Source organism: Podarcis muralis, chromosome 16 (assembly GCF_964188315.1).
Source record: "Podarcis muralis chromosome 16, rPodMur119.hap1.1, whole genome shotgun sequence".
In the NCBI taxonomy this organism is placed as follows: Eukaryota; Metazoa; Chordata; class Lepidosauria; order Squamata; family Lacertidae; genus Podarcis; species Podarcis muralis.
Genome location: NC_135670.1, coordinates 3,768,646 through 3,789,158, shown reverse-complemented (window position 1 = coordinate 3,789,158; position 20,513 = coordinate 3,768,646). Strand labels below are relative to the sequence as shown.

The 20,513-nt window shown below is 48.2% G+C and overlaps 1 protein-coding gene and 1 pseudogene across 3 annotated transcripts in view; one reads left to right on the top strand and one right to left on the bottom strand.

Annotated features, from left to right (window-relative positions):
• SEMA6C (semaphorin 6C) overlaps nucleotides 1-20,513 on the top strand; it is a 56,149-nt gene that overhangs the window by 12,257 nt on the left and 23,379 nt on the right. For 2 of the 3 annotated variants that reach the window (XM_028709528.2, XM_028709527.2), the window contains exons 10-16: nucleotides 924-1,055; nucleotides 4,837-4,992; nucleotides 5,518-5,691; nucleotides 8,739-8,876; nucleotides 12,739-12,816; nucleotides 15,643-15,698; nucleotides 16,431-16,481. In XM_028709528.2, the coding sequence (XP_028565361.2) occupies nucleotides 924-1,055; nucleotides 4,837-4,992; nucleotides 5,518-5,691; nucleotides 8,739-8,876; nucleotides 12,739-12,816; nucleotides 15,643-15,698; nucleotides 16,431-16,481 (785 nt within the window). The remainder of the gene's footprint in view (nucleotides 1-923; nucleotides 1,056-4,836; nucleotides 4,993-5,517; nucleotides 5,692-8,738; nucleotides 8,877-12,738; nucleotides 12,817-15,642; nucleotides 15,699-16,430; nucleotides 16,482-20,513) is intronic. The other variant, XM_077920798.1, reaches the window with a different exon arrangement.
• On the bottom strand, nucleotides 2,708-4,026 carry LOC144325848 (small nuclear ribonucleoprotein E pseudogene; annotated as a pseudogene).

Sequence of the window (20,513 nt, the reverse complement as noted above, 5' to 3'; positions counted from 1 at the left end):
GGATCCGGCACAGGTGCAGGCTCCTCAGAATCAAGGCCCTGCCCCAGTTCAGCCGGCCCTGGAGGCGGGGACTCCTGTGCCGGCTGGGATTCCTCCGGTTCACTCTCTGAATTGGAATCCCAGGCCATCACAACAATATTGTCCACACTGACTGGCAGCAGCTGTCCAGGGGATGTTCCCAGGTCATTCCTGGAAATTGAATTTGTGACCGAGAGCTTTTCCTCCTAAAGACGGCAGATGGTTTATGCATGCAACGACAGCAGCTAGGATCCTTTATGCACAAAAATGGAAGGAAGGAGAAATTTCCACCGAAGAAGAATGGATAATTAGAGAGATGAGCTATGCAGAATTGGCAAAGTTAGCCAAAATAAGAGAACCTAATGAAGATTAATTGTGGAAGACTGGAAGCTTTTTTCCTTTTTTTAATATTTAAAGAAACATTATAGCATGATGAATTCACAAGCAGGATTCGAACTCTGAGCTACAGAAGGCGTTAGAGATGATGATGATGATGATGATGATGATGATGATAATAATAATAATAATAATAATAATAATAATAATAATAATAAATTATTTATACCCCACCCATCTGGCTGGGTTTCCCCAGCCACTCTGGGCGGCTTCCAACTGAATACTAAAAACAATACAGCATCAGACATTAAAAACTTCCCTAAAACATTATTGTTATTGTATTGTGGTTATGATAGAGAGAAGACAGGGTGAAGCAAGGGGGAGGAATTTTAAAAAAACAAAACACCATGGAAAACGGGGTGGGAAGTCGACAAAACAAAAGAAATCATTATTGTGTGCATATGTGAAATTTTTGAAATGTAGTAAAATATAAATGGGGGGGGGGGAAGACGTCGCAAGTTGCTAGTCCTCACCGATTGCCCTGTTCTTGCTCTCTCCTCTGCATCCAGCATCACGGGCTCAGCTGTCTGCGCCTTCTACATGGATGAAATAGAGAGGGTCTTCAACGGCAAGTTCAAGGAGCAGAGGAACGTGGATGCGGCTTGGACCCCCATCCCAGAGGAGAAAGTACCACAGCCCAGGTAGGAAAGACCCCTGCCCACCCGCCCACCCACCCCTGGAACTGACTGATCAGGGGCAGAGAAGCTCTTTTTCCTTGTCAAGGGTGGCATTCCCACAGGGGTTAATCTCTGTCAGGCCTCATGCCAGATGTGAGCAGGGTTTAGGCATATGCAGTGCTGGTGTGATGGCCTGGGACTCGGGTTCGGACTCGGAACCAGAGGAGTCTCGGTCCGCACCGGATCCTTTGCCTCAGGCAGCAGCTGAACCGAGCCTGGGGCCTGATTCTGAAGAGCCCCAGTCTGCACAGGTTCCCCTGCAACAAGCACCAGCTGGGCCGAGTCAGGGGCCTGATCCTGCCCTGGCTCCAGATGCAGGGATGACCTCATTGCGTCCAGCTGGGCCGTCACTTACAGCTGCTCCACTACCGGTTGGGTCAGGAGAAGCTGAGGCGGCCTCTGGGTCTAGTAACCCACCAACGTCTCCTGAGCCGCAGAGACTGAGGTCTGAGAGAAGGAGGGACCTGAGTACTTGCAGGAGGAGTGCTCGCCTTTGAGCGAGACAGGGAGGTGAGTCGCCAGGGGATCAGGACTGGCCGTTACCCCGACAGAGATAAAAGGCTGTCGGACCCCGCCCCAGGTTGTGGGAGCAACGTTGCTGTTTGCCCAAACCTGCCTGTGATCCTTTGCCTGACCTTGCCTGGTTTCCTGTCTCAGCCCTGTTGGACTGACTCCTCGCAGAACCCTTGGATTCGGGACTGGAGCTGGACCATGTTGCTCGGGGTGCAAAGATCTGCTCAGCGCCCCCCCCCCCCGGTTGCCCAGTCCCAGGCACGCAGGAGGGTGGAACCAGCTGCCCACCTCAGCGTCTCGCTGGCTCGGTCACCCCCGAACTCGCGCCGCAGAGCCGCCTGCAGTAGAAGAGGCCGTCGCGGCGCTCTGACCGACGGCCGGGCTCTTCCCTGAACTGAACTCTCGGGCCCCGGACTCTCGGCCTGGCGCCCCCGAGAGCCCGGCGCCCGGGTGCCCCGCACCCCTAGCACCTACGGGTTAAGACGGCCCTGGTGAGAGCCAAAGGAAGGTGGTCACTCCCCCTTTCACTCCTCTCTCCCTTTCTGCCTCTCCTCCTTTCTGAGAAACCCTGCTTACATCTTTATTATTATTAATTTTTGTACTAACAAAAAGGTTTATTTATAAAGAACTGGGTGGCACTGTGGGTTAAACCACAGAGCCTAGGACTTGCCGATCGGAAGGTCGGCGGTTCGAATCCCCGCTACGGTTTGAGCTCCCGTTGCTCGGTCCCAGCTCCTGCCAACCTAGCAGTTCAAAAGCACGTCAAAGTGCAAGTAGATAAATAGGTACCGCTCCGGCGGGAAGGTAAACGGCGTTTCCGTGCGCTGCTCTGGTTCGCCAGAAGCGGCTTAGTCCTGCTGGCCACATGACCCGGAAGCTGTACGCCGGCTCCCTTGCCCAATAAAGTGAGATGAGCGCCGCAACCCTAGTCGGTCACGACTGGACCTAATGGTCAGGGGTGCCTTTACCTTTACCTTACAATTCAGCACCAATGTAGAAAAGTTATTCAAAATTATGCAAGCACAAATTAATTAACTGGCTTCATTCTACACTCTTCAGACACCAACGGTAGAATTGGGAGTGATACCATTAAAGCGCTGCATATTTTCTTCCATAGGTTTAAAGATTAAAATAATAAGCAAAACAGACTCAATAGCTATTTCTAGTTAGAAACACTCTGTAGAAGAGTAATATTGTCTCCTTTTAACATGATTCGACCCAGCTGTTCCCTTGATTTTGTCTTGGAGTGAATCTCCTCAGCATCATCCAGAACCAAGTCCATATATTCATCAAATCTAATAATACAGCCTTCTGTACTCATGTTCACCTGTTTGTACAGCCACACCTGAATTCTGGACCTATTCTGTAGGTGTCTGAAGGTGAGGTTGATGGGCTGCACCGTCACTTTCTGCACCTTCTGGCCTTGCCAGGGCCGGCAGCTGGGCTGGGAACGACCCTGACAGGACGAGCCGACTTAGGCAGGACAGGGCAGCCAACCGCCCTGCTTTCATCTTTAAAAATAACAGATCAGGTTTCTAGTCCCTAACATCTAGCTCCTGGCCGTGTCGTTCGGGGGGAAAGGAGGCTTGAAGGCCTGCCGAAATTTGAGAAGCGTAGAGCAGGGTGCAAATAAGGTTTTCTAGGGGCTGGGGGTCGAAATTAGCCGGAGCCCTTGCAGAAATCTTTGCCGTTAAACTGTGGAACTCGCTGCTACAGGAGGCAGGCAGTGATGGCAGCCAAATTGGACGGCTTTAAAAGAGGATTGGACAAATTCAGGGAGGAGGAGAAGGCTACCGGTATGGCTACTAGCCTCCATGGCTATGGTCTGACTCAACGGTCGAAGCAGCAATTGCTTCTAAATACCAGTGGCTGGAAACCGCAGGAGGCAAGAGTGGTCTTGTGTTCGAATCCTGCCTTGCAGGTTTCCTCCCAAAAAGGCATCCTCTTGGCCACTGTGATAACAGGATGCTGGACTCGAAGGGGCCTGATCCCGCAAGCTCTCCTGACGTCCTTAGCTGCTCAGAGTCGCAGAAGCAGCAGTAGCAATTCTTCACATCATTTGGGCAGAGCATGCAGAGTTTCGGTCACCTGGGCAGCAAACTTTAATTTTAGGGTGGGGGCGGAGTAGTGCAGATTGTCATGCAATGCAGAGAGAGAGATTTCTCTCTGGTACACGTGGCCTTTTTTCCTTTTTTTTAAATTGAATTTGAGGAGCAGATGGCACCTGTTTTTGAAACTGCATCCTCAGCCGTCGCTAACCTCCTCTCCCACTCTTTTAAATAATTGTAAGCAGCGCTGTTCACTTTCTGGTTTACAGAACTTCATTACTAGGAGAATATATATAGTGGAACCTCGGGTTGCGAACGTGATCCGTGTGGGAAGCACGTTCGCAACCCGCAGTGCCGCATCTGCTCACACGCATGATGTGATTCAGAGCTTCTGCGCATGCACAAAGCGCAATTTAGTGCTTCTGCTCATGCACAAGCGCCGAAACCCGGAAGTAACCCACTCCGGTACTTCTGGGTTCGGCACATCCGTAACCCGAAAACTCGCAACCCGCAGCGTTCGCAACCCGAGGTATGACTGTATATATTCCCCCAAAGATCAGGGTTTTTTGTTAGTTTTTTTAAGCTGCATGGTACAAGTACAGTGGTACCTCAGGTTAAGAACTTAATTCGTTCCGGAGGTCCATTCTTAACCTGAAACTGTTCTTAACCTGAAGCACCACTTTAGCTAATGGGGCCTCCCGCTGCTGCCGCGCTGCTGGAGCACGATTTCTGTTCTCATCCTGAAGCAAAGTTCTTAACCCGAGGTGGTATTTCTGGGTTAGCGGAGTCTGTAACCTGAAGCATCTGTAATCTGAAGCGTATGTAACCCGAGGTACCACTGTAAATAAATGTTCGGAAGGCAGGGAGTGTAAAGAAATCAGCCATGCCCAGAACTGAACATGCACCATCAGTCTTGTCTCTCAAAATTTCAAATAGTTGTTGACACTCTCACACACATAAACATGCACGCAGGCCTGCACACACATCACAATTTAAAATAAAACAGCAAGATTCTAGTCCTCATTGTCCAAACATGTAGGCAGGGTGTGTATAAATCTGCCGTGTGCAGAAGCAGGAGTTGGGCTTGGAGGTTAGATATGTGTGTGGTTCTTCAATTTATCTGTTTTTTCCTACAACACCCACCCCGTCTTGGCTCCTGATCTCCCAATGCACTTCCCTTCCAGACCGGGCTGCTGTGCTGGTATCGGAAAAGCGTCGGGCTTCAAAACCTCCAACAGCTTCCCGGACGAGATGCTTGGCTTCATCAAGTCCTTTCCTCTCCTTGATGAAGCTGTGCCCTCGGTCATGGAGCAGCCCTGGTTTACGAAGACCACCAGCAGGTAAATGTTTGCCAGTCATGGATACAGCCAGGTTTGGGAGCTCATGTGCCGTTCTGCTGAATTTCCCCCTCTGCTCCTGGTATACTTTTGAATTCCTTTCTCTTGAGTTAGCTCTGTTTCCAATGAGGTTGGCTTTCCACTTGATAGTAGCCATTTTGGGGGAAGCTTTGCAAGACCTGAGCTTTCCTTTTCTTGGAAGACAACCTGCGCAGAACCTGAGCTGCTAGTTGAAGGGAAGAGGTCACCTGAAAACAAGCCTTGCAGAACCTGAGCTGCTAGCTAGGCAGAAATCTCCCCTTGTGAACCAGCGCCTTTAAAAAAAGCTTTGCAGAACCTGAGCTGCTAGCTAGCGGCTGGGAAAATTCTCATGCGAAACCTTCTTTTTAATGAAGCATCGTACAACCTGAACTGCTAGCTTTTGAAAGCCTTGTCCCCTTTGCAAGTTCTTTAAAACAAGCCTTGCAACACCTTGCAAAATCTACAAAGTGTGGCCTTTTCTCCTGGCTCCTTCCATTCCCCTCCCAGGTACAAGCTGACCCGTCTGGCTGTGGACACAACGGCCGGCCCCTTTCGAAATTACACGGTCCTCTTTCTGGGCTCAGAAGATGGCACGGTGCTGAAGGTCCTTTCCGCCGCCACTGAGAATTCCACGGTCGAGACTTTGCTGCTGGAGGAGATGTCCGTCTACAACCCATCACTGTGAGTCCTGCTCTTTTATTTCGATCCTTTAATTTGGAGATATATGGGGCTGAACCTGAGGCCTTCAGCTTGCAGGATTGGAGCTCAGCCACTGTTTCCTTCCAGAGCGTCAACAGTTGGGATGGGGGCAGAATTTGGTTTGGTCTGCATTCTATTGCAAAATTTGATGCACATTTGAAGGCAAATTGCAAATCTTAAAGCCAAATCCAATGCATATCTCAGTGTGAAGTGCCGATCTTAATGTGAATTTTAATGCCCATTTAATTAGAGAAATGTGAAACTTAATGTGGAATTGAATGCAGATGTCAATGCGAAACTTAATGTGGAATTGAATGCAGATTTCAATGCAAAACTTAATGTGGAATTGAATGCACATTTCAATGCAAAACATAATGTGGAATTGAATGCACATTTCAATGCGAAACATAATGTGGAATTGAATGCACATTTCGATGCGAAACGTAATGTGGAATTGAATGCACATTTCGATACAAAACATAATGTGGAATTGAATGCACATTTCGATGCAAAACCTAATGTGGAATTGAATGCACATTTCGATGCGAAACATAATGTGGAATTGAATGCACATTCAATGCAAAACTTAATGTGGAATTGAATGCAGATGTCAATGCGAAACTTAATGTGGAATTGAATGCAGATTTCAATGCAAAACAATGTGGAATTGAATGCACATTTCAATGCAAAACTTAATGTGGAATTGAATGCACATTTCAATGCAAAACATAATGTGGAATTGAATGCACATTTCAATACGAAACATAATGTGGAATTGAATGCACATTTCAATACGACACGTAATGTGGAATTGAATGCACATTTCAATGCGAAACATAATGTGGAATTGAATGCACATTTCGATGCAAAACGTAATGTGGAATTGAATGCACATTTCGATGCAAAACGTAATGTGGAATTGAATGCACATTCAATGCGAAGTGTAATGTGGAATTGAATGCACATTTCTATTTGCTTGGTATATTAATGTGCCTTTGCCCAATTCACAGCAATATGTGAACTGTGGCACAGCTATCCTTTGAAATCCACGCTTCTCTGAATTTTGCAATAGAGTTTCGCCAACTCTGGGGAAAAATGCGTACAAAACTGCTCAGCTTGGGGAAGAGGGAGCATTAAAAATGCATTGGTCATGAAAAAAACAAAGAAAACCCACACATTACAGTGAGGAGGGGGCGAAACTGATTGCAAAAAAAACTGTCCGTTGCACCATGCACAAACTAAACCACTGATGTTTTTTTGTAAGGACTTTTGGGAGAGAAAAATTGTAGCAAACTGAACTTAAAAACAAGGAAACAATGAGAAATGTGAGAGCGACTGAAAGGGAACAGCAACCTGTCCACCTCCCGAGTTTTGTTTTCCTACTACATCAGGTCCAGCAGGTTTTTGTCGTGCTTCTCAGAAGCCAGCTGGACCTGTTTGACCAAGACAGGGGAAAATAATAACCTGGGCATGTCCCAGCAAATGGTGGCTTTCATCGCATGGCTTTCAAGTCTTTCTCTTAAAAAATATTTTTAAAAGCCTGGCAGAACCTCCCCGCCTCCTGCAAGCTCAACTCTGCCCTTCCCCACCCACACTATCTTTTCAATTAGGCTGCTTCTTCTCGCAGCAGGAACCTGTTTTATTTTGAATTTGAAACCTTCTCCCCAGCCTTACTAACCACATTTGCAGGTGTTCCAGCATGGGAAAATTTACTGCATCTGAGGAGGCGTAAAAGGTCTCTTTCGGGTTCCCGTCTCAGCAAAGGGGCATGGAGGGTAGTTTTTTTTGGGGGGGTGTTACCCCCAACGCTTCCAGATACACACACACACGTATTAAACAAACTCCCCTTAATTGTGCTGTTTTTAGCCTTCTAAATATTATCGGCAGGAGCCACCGAGGCAAAAATAGAACAGCTAGTTTAATTGGCAATAACATCCTTATCTTATCGGAGTTTGGAGGGGGGGAAGGGTTCTGTCTTAGCATTTTAAATTTCTTTGCGCTTCAAGGAGTTTTGAGAGGAGAGCCGTTTCCTACCCCCCTTCTGCGCAACTTCCTGTCGCCATTTCCTTATCTCCCCGGGGTGCCCCCTGCCCACCCATTCACGACCCCAGTCACCCGACCCCCACATTCCCTGAATTTTCTGAAACCGCAGCTAAAATGCCTAATAAAACATGACCATTTCCTCTTACGTGGCAAACTCTACAGACCCTAACCCAGCGGATCTCCACCTGTGGGCCCCCAGATGTTGTTGGACTACAACTCCCATCATCCCTGAGCTCTGGCCTTGCTAGCTAGGGGTGATGGGAGTTGTAGTTCAACAACATCTGGGGACCCACAGGTTGAGAAAGGCTGCGGACCTAACCCAAACTTGGCCCTCCAGATGTCTTGGGAAATTTCCCGTAGGGGAAATTTTCTGACTGGACACCTGGTAGAGAGATGGACTGAGAATCACATAACACAGGTTTGGGAACTTCATGGTCAGGGAAAAAACAATGCCGTCCAGGGCTGTAAAACTGCGGAGAGAATAATTGGGTGCACTCTTCCCACCTTAGATCAAATCTATGCTGTCAGGTGCCATAAGAAAGAGGCAGAGATAGCGCAGGATAGTGCGCACCCCAGAAATGATCTCTTTCAGCCTCTGCCTTCTGGAAGAAGGTCCAGGGTTATAAAGACCAGGACTAGCCGCCTGAGAAACAGTTTCTATGCAAATGCGATTTTGGTTTTAATCGCAGTGTAAGGAGTCTCTATGGGAGTATATTGTATTTAATTGTGGGGTATCAGAGTTTTTAGGGGGCCAACCAGGCTGGGATAGCTGGGATAGCAGGCTTGTTGGTTTTTGAATGTCTGATGTAGATTTTTTCAATTTCGTTGTTCTGTATGGGACAATAACAATAAAGATTATCGTATCAAACTGTGCAGTTGGAAGGGACCCCAGGGGTCACCCAGCCCAACCTGCTGCAATGCTTGATTGGATTTCTATAATCTTGCGTTTCTTTGATGTTCTCTTCCCCTCTCCGCCCCCATCCCAGGTGTAGCGTCAGGAGGGAAGACCGGCGCGTCCTGGGGCTCGAACTTGACAAAGCCAACCACGCCGTTTACGTGGCCTTCTCTGGGTGCGTGGTGCGAGTCCCTCTCAGTCGCTGCGCTGCCTACAGCACCTGCCGCAGGTTAGTGGGATGACCTAACTTTTTTGCTTTCTGCCACTTCCTTCTTTCCTAACTCTGCCTGTCTACACTGACTGGCCGCAACTCACTAAGCAGTTGGCTCCTTACCTCTCTCGCTCTGATCTGGCCACAGTGATCCACGCGATGGTCACCTCCAGACTGGATTATTGTAACTCGCTCTACGTGGGGCTGCCCTTGAGACTGACCCAGAAACTCCAGCGGGTGCAGAATGCTGCAGCGAGACTCCTTACGGGGTCCTCGCTGCGAGATCACATTCACCCGGTGCTATACCAGCTGCACTGGCTCCCGGTGGGGTACAGGATCAGGTTTAAGGTGCTGGTTTTAACCTTTAGAGCCCTATATGGCCTAGGACCCTCGTACCTATGGGACCGCCTCTCCTGGTATGTCCCACGGAGGACTTTACAGTCTTCAAACAAAAACGTCTTGGAGATCCACAGGGAGGTTAGGCTGGCCTCGACCAGAGCCAGGGCTTTTTCGGTTGTGGCCCCGATCTGGTGGAACGCTCTGTCACAAGAGACTAGGGCCCTGTGGGACTTGACATCTTTCCGCGGGGACTGCAAGATGGAGCTGCTTTGGCCAAGGCACAGCCTGACCCCCTCTCTCCTTCTGTAATCCTCATAGCACTCTAGCCCAATGGTTGCCATTAATTTGATTCTGAATTTCTGAATTGATTTTAGAATGAATTGATTTTAGAATGCTGTGTTACTTTTTTAATAATGATGATGATAATAATGATGATGATGAGAAGAAAAGAAGAAGAAGAAGAAGAAGAAGAAGAAGAAGAAGAAGAAGAAGAAGAAGAAGAAGAAGAAGAAGAAGAAGTTTTTTTATTATTTATACCCCGCCCATCTGGCTGGGTTTCCCCAGCCACTCTGGGCAGCTTCCAACAAAACACTAAAATGCAATAGTCTATTAAACATTCAAAGCTTCCCTAAACAGGGCTGCCTTCAGATGTCTTCTAAAAGTTTGGTAGTTATTTTCCTCTTTGACATCTGATTGGAGGGTGTTATTGTGGTTAGCCGCTCTGAGCCCGGCTTTGGCTGGGGAGGGCGGGATATAAATAAAATTATTATTATTATTATTATTATTATTATTATTATACAATAGAGGACGCTTTCTCCCAGCCCAATACCTGCAGATTGAACCTGGAGCCTCTCCCCGCCCCCAGCAAAGCAGGTGCTCTCCCTAAAAATAAAGTCAAGTTTCTGGTCCTCAGGATTCCAAGTGATGGGCTCATTTGAAACAGGAGCCTAGGGAGGTCTCTTACACCAAATCAGCCTGTTTGTCTGTATGCTACCCGGCTCTCCAAGGCTTCCTAAAAACCAGCCAAAGGGGGGAGGCCGATTAGTCCAGCATCCCTCTCTGGTGTAATTTGGGTTTTGCAAGGGTTTCTAAAGTTTTAGAGAGTGTTTGCAGGCTTTTTTTTTTTTTTTTTTTTGCATGGAAGTTGACTGCAGTTATCATTGGCAATCCTCTTTAATGACTTCTGTGCAATCTTAACAAGCGAAACGGAATTATATTATGTAAGCTTTCAGAATATTTAGAATTAGCCAAATTGGCAGATATAATAAGACCAAAACCCAAAAAGCGAAGTGAAAAAGGAATGGGAGTGTCTAAATGAATACCTTAAAAGCCAAGGTTCGAGGACAGAAATCTGGCTGAGTCTGGAATAACCTTGTGAAGTGAAAGGATAAGAAAGAGGGATTTATATCTAGATGTTAGCGTGGAGATGATCAGGAAAACAGGAAGACACAATGAGAGGTCAAGGAGGGATTGGTGGAAGTCAACGTTTGTTTTTCTTTTTCGTGTTTATATTATTAATTTGTAAGATTTGGATTTGTGTGTGTGTGTGTTTGTATGCTTGTTTTTGTGTTTTGTGTATTGTTATTTTTCATTATTTTTTTTGTTGCTGCTGTGTGGAAAATACTAATAAATTTATATATATATATATATATATATATATATATATATATATATATATATATATATTTGCTTTCGTAGATTTTCACGGGTACAGGAATGCAGGTTTTGGTGTCCTCGGGTGTCTTCCCGTGTAAAAGATGGGGTGTCTAGGCGACGTTTCGACGAGGTCTCACTCGTCATCTTCAGGCTGGTGCTTTCGGCTTCTTGTTACTGGAACAGAGCGTTGGAAGAGGGGCAATATATATTCGGTTGAATATATATATATTCAACCGAAATGTCTTTTGAATTCCCAAGGCATGCTACAATTTTTTTAGCACCCCTCCTTTTTGGAATTTGATAGCTGAAACATTCGACACGCTGCGACAGGGCAACAGAGGCTATGTGTGTTGTGTGTGTGTGTTGTGTGTGTGTGTTGTGTGTGTGTGTGTTTGTAAGGTCCTTACAAGGGGCTGCCTACGGCCCCCTGATTCACCTTGCGTGACCCGTCCCACCCACCCCCTCCTGCCCCGAACAGGTGTGGGGTGCCGGACCTTGCCGCTTCCAGGAAATGCCGCGCGCCGTGATATTCTGGCCGCAGCTGCCCACTTCCTTTAATGGTCAACTGAGCCAGCTGCGATCTCGCTCTCCTAAAGGCCACGTCCCCCTTTCTAAATCCCAGCGTGGCAGGGACCCAAAGATCTCTAGGGGTGGAGAGGGAGGGAGAGAAGCAGCCTCTGCGCCAACAGAGGGCGGCATCCTGGCTTGCCTTCCCGTCAGCTCTGCAGAAATCGGGGCAGGGAAGCGGTGACTAGTGGCTAGAGCAAAACGGAAGCTGGCCTGTGTGTGTGTGTTTCTTGCATTCATATCCCACTTCCCCTGACAAACACACACAAATACCGTATTTTCCGACGTATAAGACGACTGGGCGTATAAGACATCCCCCCAACTTTTCCAGTTAAAATATAGTGTTTGGGATATACTCGCCGTATAAGACTGCCCCTCTTCCAACGCACACCAAATAATTTTTTTTTAAAAAAAAAGTCTCCAGTCCGGCTCAGGAATCCGCTCCACTTCCCAGTGGCCGGGGGCTTCTGGGGCCAATTTTCAAGCGTATTTCTGCTTCTCCCTGCTCCTGCCAACCTAGCAGTTTGAAAGCACATCAAAGTGCAAGTAGATAAATAGGCACCGCTCTGGCGGGAAGGTAAACGGCGTTTCCGTGCGCTGCTCTGGTTCACCAAAAGCAGCTTAGTCACGACCCGGAAGCTGAAGGCCGGCTCCCTCAGCCAGTAAAGCGAGATGAGTGCCGCAACCCCAGAGTCGTCTGTGACTGGACCTAATGGTCAAGGGACCCTTAAGTCTAGTCGCGGACAACTCTGGGGTTGCAGCGGTCATCTCGCTTTACTGGCCGAGGGAGCCGGCCTTCAGCTTCCAGGTCATGTGGCCAGCATGACTAAGCCACTTCTGGCAAACCAGAGCAGCGCACGGAAATGCCGTTTACCTTCCCGCCAGAGCAGTGCCTATTTATCTACTTCCTGCCTATTTATCTACTTGCACTCTGACGTGCTTTTGAACTGCTAGGTTGGCAGGAGCAGGGACCGAGCAACGGGAGCTCACCCCGTCGCGGGGATTCAAACCGCCGACCTTCTGATCAGCAAGCCCTAGGCTCTGCGGTTTAACCCACAGCGCCACCCGTGTCCTTTAAGGATCCCTTTACCTTTTCCTTTATGTTTGAAGACTTTCGGATAGATATATCCTGTTATTTTCTACGTTTCTCAGGTATAACATCTGAAAATGATCAGTATTAATAATAATTGCATGGTGTGTTTTTTTCCTTGGTATATTTAATAACAAGAACTCCAACTCATTTAAGGGGAGGGTCGGCAGAGGCCTTTGACCTTCCAGCTTTCCGAGCGAAAACGTTTATTTCCTTCTCCGTTTGCAGGAGCTGCCTGGGATCCTGCGATCCGTACTGCGTTTGGCTGAGCACAGGGGCCTGTGTTGCGTTCAGCAGCGAGATCAGGTGAGGTGGTTTGGGGGGGGCAGCCATCCCTGTTCTTACACAGCAGGTGGGCAAGGATCTTTGGCCCTCCAAATTTTTTCCTGAATTGCCCTGTTTTCTCTCTCTTTTTCTACCACCCCTCTTCCTCTCTCTCCTCCTCCTTTTCTAACACCTCCCTTTTCTTACTCTTCCCGATACCCCTTTCCTTCCTTCCTTCCTTCCTTCCTTCCTTCCTTCCTTCCTTCCTTCCTTCCTTCCTTCCTCTCTTTCTCTCTCTTTCTCTCTTTCTCTCTTTCTCTCTTTCTCTCTTTCTTTCTTTCCTCACTCTTTCTGACACCGCTTTTCCTTTTGTTTTGTTTTTGTTTCCATTTTATTTATTTATTGACGTTCTTACATTACATATTGCATACATTGTCATATTACATTACAGGACTTATTATAATATAATTTCCAACGTGTATACAAAGTTTATATACAAAATTTATATACCTAAAGAAAGGAAAAAGAAAGACAAAAAGCTATTCCAAAATCATATATTTCCTTTTTTGTTTGTTTCGTTTCCATTTTATTTATTTATTAACATTCTTACGTTACATATTGCATACATTTGTCATATTACATTACAGAGCTTATTATAATATAATTTCCAAAATGCATACAAAGTTTATATACAAAATTTATATACCTGAAGAAAGAAAGAAAGAAAAGGGGGGGGGGGAGACAAAAAGGTATTCCAAAATCATATATGTACCAACACTTTGGACTTCCTGACAAACCTGTTGTATATTCCTTTTTTACAAATGAATGTACTCTTATTATTGTATATTTCTTTACATTTTATCTAATACATTCCCATAACAATATGTACCCTTAATCTTATTTCTCAACTCAATTCCTCTCCAACGTCAATCGGATGCTAGCATAGATAGCGAACCTTTACTGTATTTTTGAACATATATCTTACATCTATCCCTCTGACACCCCTTTTCCTTTCGTTCCTTCCTTTTCTAACATCCTGTTTTCTCATTCTTTCTTTGGCTTCCGACTCCCTCTTCCCTCTTTCTTACACCGCCTGCAACCTTCTGCCCTCCAGATATTTTGAACTACGTCTCCCATCAGCCTTAGCAAGCATGGCCAGCAGCCAGGGATGATGATGGGAGCTGTAGTTCGGCCACATAGGGAAGGACGACAGTTCCCACACCTGCTTCCAGAGATCTTTTCTTCTTCTTCAGTGTGGTATCTGCTAGACTTTGGAACTCCCTGCCAATTGACACCAGCCTTCACTCCATTGTTTTCAGCGCCTACTAAAAACTTATGATTTAGCATAACCTATTTAGATATGTCAGGACTGCGCATTTTAATACGTAATTTCATTTTACGATGTACATTTCAACTACTGGTTACATTTATAATTTGCTTTTGGGTGAACTTGTTTGTGACTCTTTATCAATCATTTTAATGAATCTTTTATGATCGCCTTAATGTATATTTCATATTTTGCGCAAGCCGCTTAGAAGTTTTTACGATTCAGTGGCCTTACACATTCTGTTAAATAAATAAGGGCTGTAAAAGCATCCTATTTCTCTCAATTGAACCAAACTCCTCCTGAAGAGATTCTCTTCCAGCTGACAGATGCATTTTCTTAAGGTTTTTTTTTTAATACTATATATCCTTTCGCTTTTTTCCCCTCCTGCATTTAATGATTTCCTATCTCGGTAGCTGATGTACATGCAAGTTTGCTGTTCCCTCTGTTGCGAACCATTTTGAATGCGCACTTGGGGAAGCAGGCTACGTAAAGATTTATTTAACAGATAAAGCCAAATTCCTTCTCACTTCTTCTACCCCCACTTTTGGATCTGACGGTGCTTCCTAGAACCCCCAAGACACCCCCTGCCCGGTCAGTTTGAGCATCCTCAACTGTCTCTGTCCCAGCGTCCTTTCTGAATCACCATGAGGACTAGAAACTCGACTTTCTGTTGCTTGGAAACAATGAACCAAAGGGGCCTTTTGGGTCACCGAAGGACTTGGCTGATTTTGCAAAGAGCTTCGTTTTGCCCCTCACCCCGAATCCCAGTACGTTTCCGAGCACAATTCAAAGGGCTGGTGTTGACCTTTAAAGCCCTAAACGGCCTCGGTCCAGTATATCTGAAGGAGCGTCTCCACCCCCATTGTTCTGCCCAGACGCTGAGGTCCAGCGCCGGGGGCCTTCTGGCGGTTCCCTCACTGCGAGAAGCAAAGCTACAGGGAACCAGACAGAGGGCCTTCTCGGTAGTGGCACCCGCCCTGTGGAACGCCCTCCCACCAGATGTCAAAGAGAACAACAACTACCAGACTTTTAGAAGACATCTTAAGGCAGCCCTGTTTAGGGAAGCTTTTAATGTTTAATAGATTATTGTATTTTTGGTTTCTATGGAAGCCGCCCAGAGTGGCTGGGGAAACCCAGCCAGATGAGCGGGGTACAAATACTACATTATTATTATTATTATTATTATTATTATTATTATTATTATTATTATCCCATCCCTCCTCCCTCTCCGCAAACCCCCAGCCCCCCACAACACTCCATTTTCTAAATATTCTCCTTGACCCACAGCCATTCCATGCCAGCGTGTTTCCTCAAACATCTCTGACTGGCGAAGGAAGGGAACAGGAGGGTGAATTGTCTGACTCTTTGGGGGGCTCGTAACTTGTCGGGTTCTGCTTTCTTTAATTTCCCACCTCGTTTTTTTTTTTTTTTCCTGAGTGCCAGCCAATTGATTAATTAGCGGAGGATTTAATCAAGCCGGCAAGCTCGGTTTTAATGAGATTTCTCTCTTCCACCCTTGTCTCCCCCACCTCCATCCACAGAGGCGGCTTTGAGCAAGACGTCGAAGGCTCCGTCAAGTACGTGGGGAACTGCCAAGGTGAGAGTCTTCTGGGGGCAAGGGGGGTCTTTTGCACAGCCGGACCGGCCAGGAAGCCACGTTGCTGTTTTCGCACGGAGAACCGACGCTCGCTCCGAGTTCCGATCCTGCTATAAAACTCACTGAGCCGAACGAAAATGGCTGGGCGTGTGTCCTTTTCCTGTTGCTCGCGCACAGAAACATCGGCTCCGTTGGCGGGCGTCTGAAAAGCCGTTTTGTGTAGGAAATAACGGCTCATCCCCTAAAGAGGATTTTTCTCCCTTTTTGCCTTGAGTTGGCGGCACTCCAGATTTCTCCACTAAGCCCAGCTCCGAGACGTTGACCACCGAGTCAGCTTGTTTTTGACGCTCCGGTGAAATGCCTCTCCGGCCCTTTTCACCAATTCCTGAGGGCCACATCTCCTTCCAAGCAACTGTCCCGAGGGCCACATTCTGGGGCGGACGGGTCCGTAGGCAAAAAGTGGTTGCACAGCGGACTCGTTTCTTGGCAAAAGGCACTATCTTGGGTTCGAGGGCAGAGAAGACACCCGGGGCGCGAATTAGGGGCCACGAGTAGTCTGAGGAGGCTTCCAAGGGCCAGATGGAGAGACCTGGAGGGCCAGGGCTGATGTCTCCACCCACGAGCAAATGGCTTCTTCCTTTCCAGATTGCCCCATGCTTAGCTACCTAGGAGCACCCTGTTCCTCTGCCTTTTCCCCCTACCCAGTCTCTTGTCTCCCCCTTCGCTTTTTAGATGTCGTAACGGCCCCCGGGAGCCGCGATGGCACCAGCGACTCTGCATATGGTCAGTACGTTCGTCTCCCTCCCTCCTTCCCCAAGCTCATTGTCTTTCCTACCCCTCCAGTCTCCTTCCGCCGCTTATTCCGCCCCCAAAAACCCAATCACCCGCTGCCCCATGCTCTAGCGGTGGCGTAGAGGTCAGCCTTGTCAACACTCAAAAGCCCATCTTGGCCATTGAGGTTCAAATGGAGGAAGGCCGCCATATTGGATGGGACTATCATGGCGGTTCAACGTTGGATTTGTTGGGTTAGAGCCAGCTCAGCTCTGCTCCTAGTGGAGGCGTTGAAATTAATAGACCTCTGTGTTAGCCATGTCTATGTCAATTTCAACGCGTCTGCCCCAAGCAGGACCAAGCCATTGGATCTTGGGATCCTCCGCGTTGACGTCCAATTGAGGGCGCCATCTTGAGAGGATCCAGTCAACTTCCAGTGGTGTTGGTTTTTTTTTAGCAAAAAGGCTACTGGTATGTGAACTGATGACAGGATGTTCCTATTTTCTCCATCGCGAGGGTCTCAAAAGACCGCCTTGGGACAAAGCCGCCTCCGTCCAAGGCCTTTCCCCGTTGCCACGGTTACCAGCCTCCTGTTGCTTAGGCCCAAGATGGCTGCTGGCCAAGTCCATTGAAGGTTTATTCTCTTAAACGCTTTCCTCAAAAGCAACAGGAGGAGGAGGAAGAGCGGAACCCCACACCCTCCGCTTCTGTCGTCTGGGGAACGCGGGAATTCCCACAAACTGGCTTTCAAAACTAACAAGGGACAAATCACTGCTCACTTCCTGTCATGTCAAGCGCCATTTCCTCATCCATCCCACCAACATCCCACTCCCATCATTTACTGCAGAGGTGGGCGGCGGAAGGTCTTGTTACGGTTAACCAACCCCCTGCCGCTCTCTTTGTATTATTTCCAGAAACTGTGTATAAAACCCACTCTCCCCTTTATGGCTTTTGAGAGGGATGGTCTCCGTGCGAACCAAGAAACTTTCCTCTTTTTTTATGTGCGTGTGTCATTCTCCAGGGGCAGAATTTGACCCTCCCTTAACAAACGCAGCTACGGTTTTTATGTCGAGCCCGAAGGGTTGAAATTGAACCACGTTCCCACTGTGCCATTTAAAGCTCTATAACGCAACTTTGAACTGTCATGGCTTCTCCCAAAGGATTCTGGGAACGGGTTGTTCGATACGGGTGCTGAGACCCATGTTTGCCCTCGCAGAGCTACGGTTCCCAAGGTTCCCCGTGAAGAGGGATTGGCCATTAAACCACTCTGAGAATCGTAGTTCTGGGAGGGGAATACGGGGGGGGGTCCTTCTTCCACCTCTCAGCACCCTAAAACATACTACAGTTCCCATAATTCTTTGGGTGGGGAGCCATGACCGTTCAAAGCAAGATGCATGGTGGAAACGTGGCTTCTGTTTATTTGATGAGGGAGCAATTTCTGCAGCTTCAGCCATGGTCCTCCTAGATCTTCAGCCATGGTCCTCTCAATAATCCCAGGCCTGAGGGGAGACCAATAGGAACTTGATCTCCACAGGCTCCCTCTACTCTAAGCGAAGGGTTTTTCCGGAGGGGTAAAAGATGCCAAAGTCAAGGATGGAACGGATACAGGAGGTCTCTAAATATCTCCCCTCAATCCTTTCCTCATCACTTACGTAACTTGAAATCGGATGGGTTGGTGATGTCACCTAAGTGCCCCATATCTCAGAACCTTTTAAAAAAGCGTATTTTCCCCTCTTATCTCATATTTGAGCTTGTAGGGTAGAAAAGACCTTTTCATACACACACAAGCACACCTTCTAGTTAAATAAGTAAGTCCAGGGCATACAAAACCCAGGTGTCTAGAGAATACAGGACCCAGGTGTCTGGGGGGTGAGGAACTCAGAAACTTGGGGAACACGGGACCCAGGCGTCCGGAGGGTAACGAACTCAGACATCTGGGGAATACGGGACCCAGGTGTCCGAGGTGTGAGGAACTCAGACACTTGGGGAATACAGGACCCAGGCGTCTGGGGTGTGAGGAACCCAGACACCTGGGGAATATGGGACCCAGGCATCCGGGGTGTGAGGAACCCAGACACCTGGGGAATACAGGACCCAGGCGTCCGGGGTGTGAGGAACCCAGACACCTGGGGAATATGGGACCCAGGCATCTGGGGTGTGAGGAACCCAGGCACCTGGAGAATATGGGACCCAGGTGTCTGGGGGGTAGGGAATCCAGACACCTGGGGAATACAGGACCCAGGCATCCGGGCTATGTGGAACCCAGGCGTCCTGGCATGCCGACAAGCACACACTCCAGAGCTTAGATGGGGCGAGCAGCTCTGGCGATGAAGCTCTCTGCGCAGGCAATCAGCTCCCTGCAGGAGGCCCTGCTTCCCTGCCCTCCCCACCTCACCCCCTGAGTCCAGCTCCCCCAAGCAAGAGAGCTCCAGAGCCAATCCGGCGCCTGGAAGGAAATTAAAACCGAAGCGACTCCATTAATTACCCAGCAGGGGAGAAATCTCTTGATTTAATGGGTGGGGGGAGGAAGGAGCGGGAAGAAGGAGGAACAGGAGGCTGTTGTGTTCCGTGAGCATCGCTTGTGGGGGGGATGAGGGCAAAATTTGGGGGTGCGCACATATTTCCTGGCCCCTCTCAAGCCTCCCCTTTCTCCTGACCTGAGACCGGTCCTTTTCCGGGCTCGTCTCAGATCTCAGTCCTACTTAGAGTAGACCCATTGAAATGCAACAGACGTGGTTGACTCAGGTCTGCTCTGAGTAGGGCTCCGGGGTCAGCTGAAGGTGATTTTTGTTGGGGGGGTGGTCTTCTGGAGCAACAGGCCTCCCCCTTCCTCCCCGCTTCTTATCCCTGTCTCGCTGCAAATCTTGGCCGCTTCCACTCGCCACTTCCTGCGAGGACTGTGGGGCCGGCGGGGGACGTGGGGGGGGGGACACGTGTCTGGGATTCATTAGGCAACTTGGCTGGCTCGGCGTTTTTTGGGGGGGCTGACACGCAAGCAGACGGAGGCTCTGCGGATTGCAAAACAGTTGCACAAACTCTGCCGATCAGTTTTTTTTTTGGGGGGGGCGGCTTAATCGCCTACATAAAGCCCAGGACACATTTGAGGAAGGAGAGAGAGAGACACGGGGACATTTTTTGGGTGATATCTGACGAAGGCCGTATTCGCAGCCTATGTTTAAAGCGCAATAATTCCACGTTCGACCATCATGGCTTCCCCTATAGAATTCTGGCAGCTGTAGTTGGTTAAGGGTGCTGGTTAAGGGCTGCTCACCATTTCCTCTCCCGGCGCTACAATTCCCAGCGCGATCCCTCTTCCGGGGAAATCACTAAACCCCTCTGGGATCTGTAGCGCCGGGAGGGGAAATAGGGGTCTCTCTGCACCCTCAACAAACTGCAGCTCCCAGAATTCTCTGGGGGAGGCCCTGACCATCTAAAGCAGCGGTTCTCAACCTGTGGGTCCCCAGATGTTGTTGGACTACAACTCCCATCATCCCTGAGCTCTGGCCTTGCTAGCAAGGGGTGATGGGAGTTGTAGTTCAACAACATCTGGGGACCCACAGGTTGAGAAAGGCTGATTTAAAGCCATATCAGAGTGCCTAAACATAGGGTGTGTGCCCTACTCAGAGTAGACCCACTGGAATGAATGGAACTTAGTCGTGTTGATTTATTTTCAGTGGGGCTCCTCTCAGCGATACTACCCAACATTAGTCATGGCCGGAGCAGACTCCATGGAATGAATGAATACAACTAACTTCGGCCCATTCATTTCAGTGGGTTTACTCTTGAGTAGAACTGAGTTGGGTACCAACCAACCCTTTCAGAACGGTTTCCCCATATGCCTTGGCAGGTGAGGGATAAAAGCTCTTTCCACACCTGATCCCTATGAGTTACTCTGCGCAAAAAGAACAGCTTTTGAGCTCTCGGCCTTGCGAGGCCCGCTTAGCGTGCCAACTATGGAAGTCTAGAAATCCTTGCATGGTGGCACAAACCAAAGGAGTGGCTTAAATATGCATTTTCCCGTGCATAAGACTATATTTCTCCCCC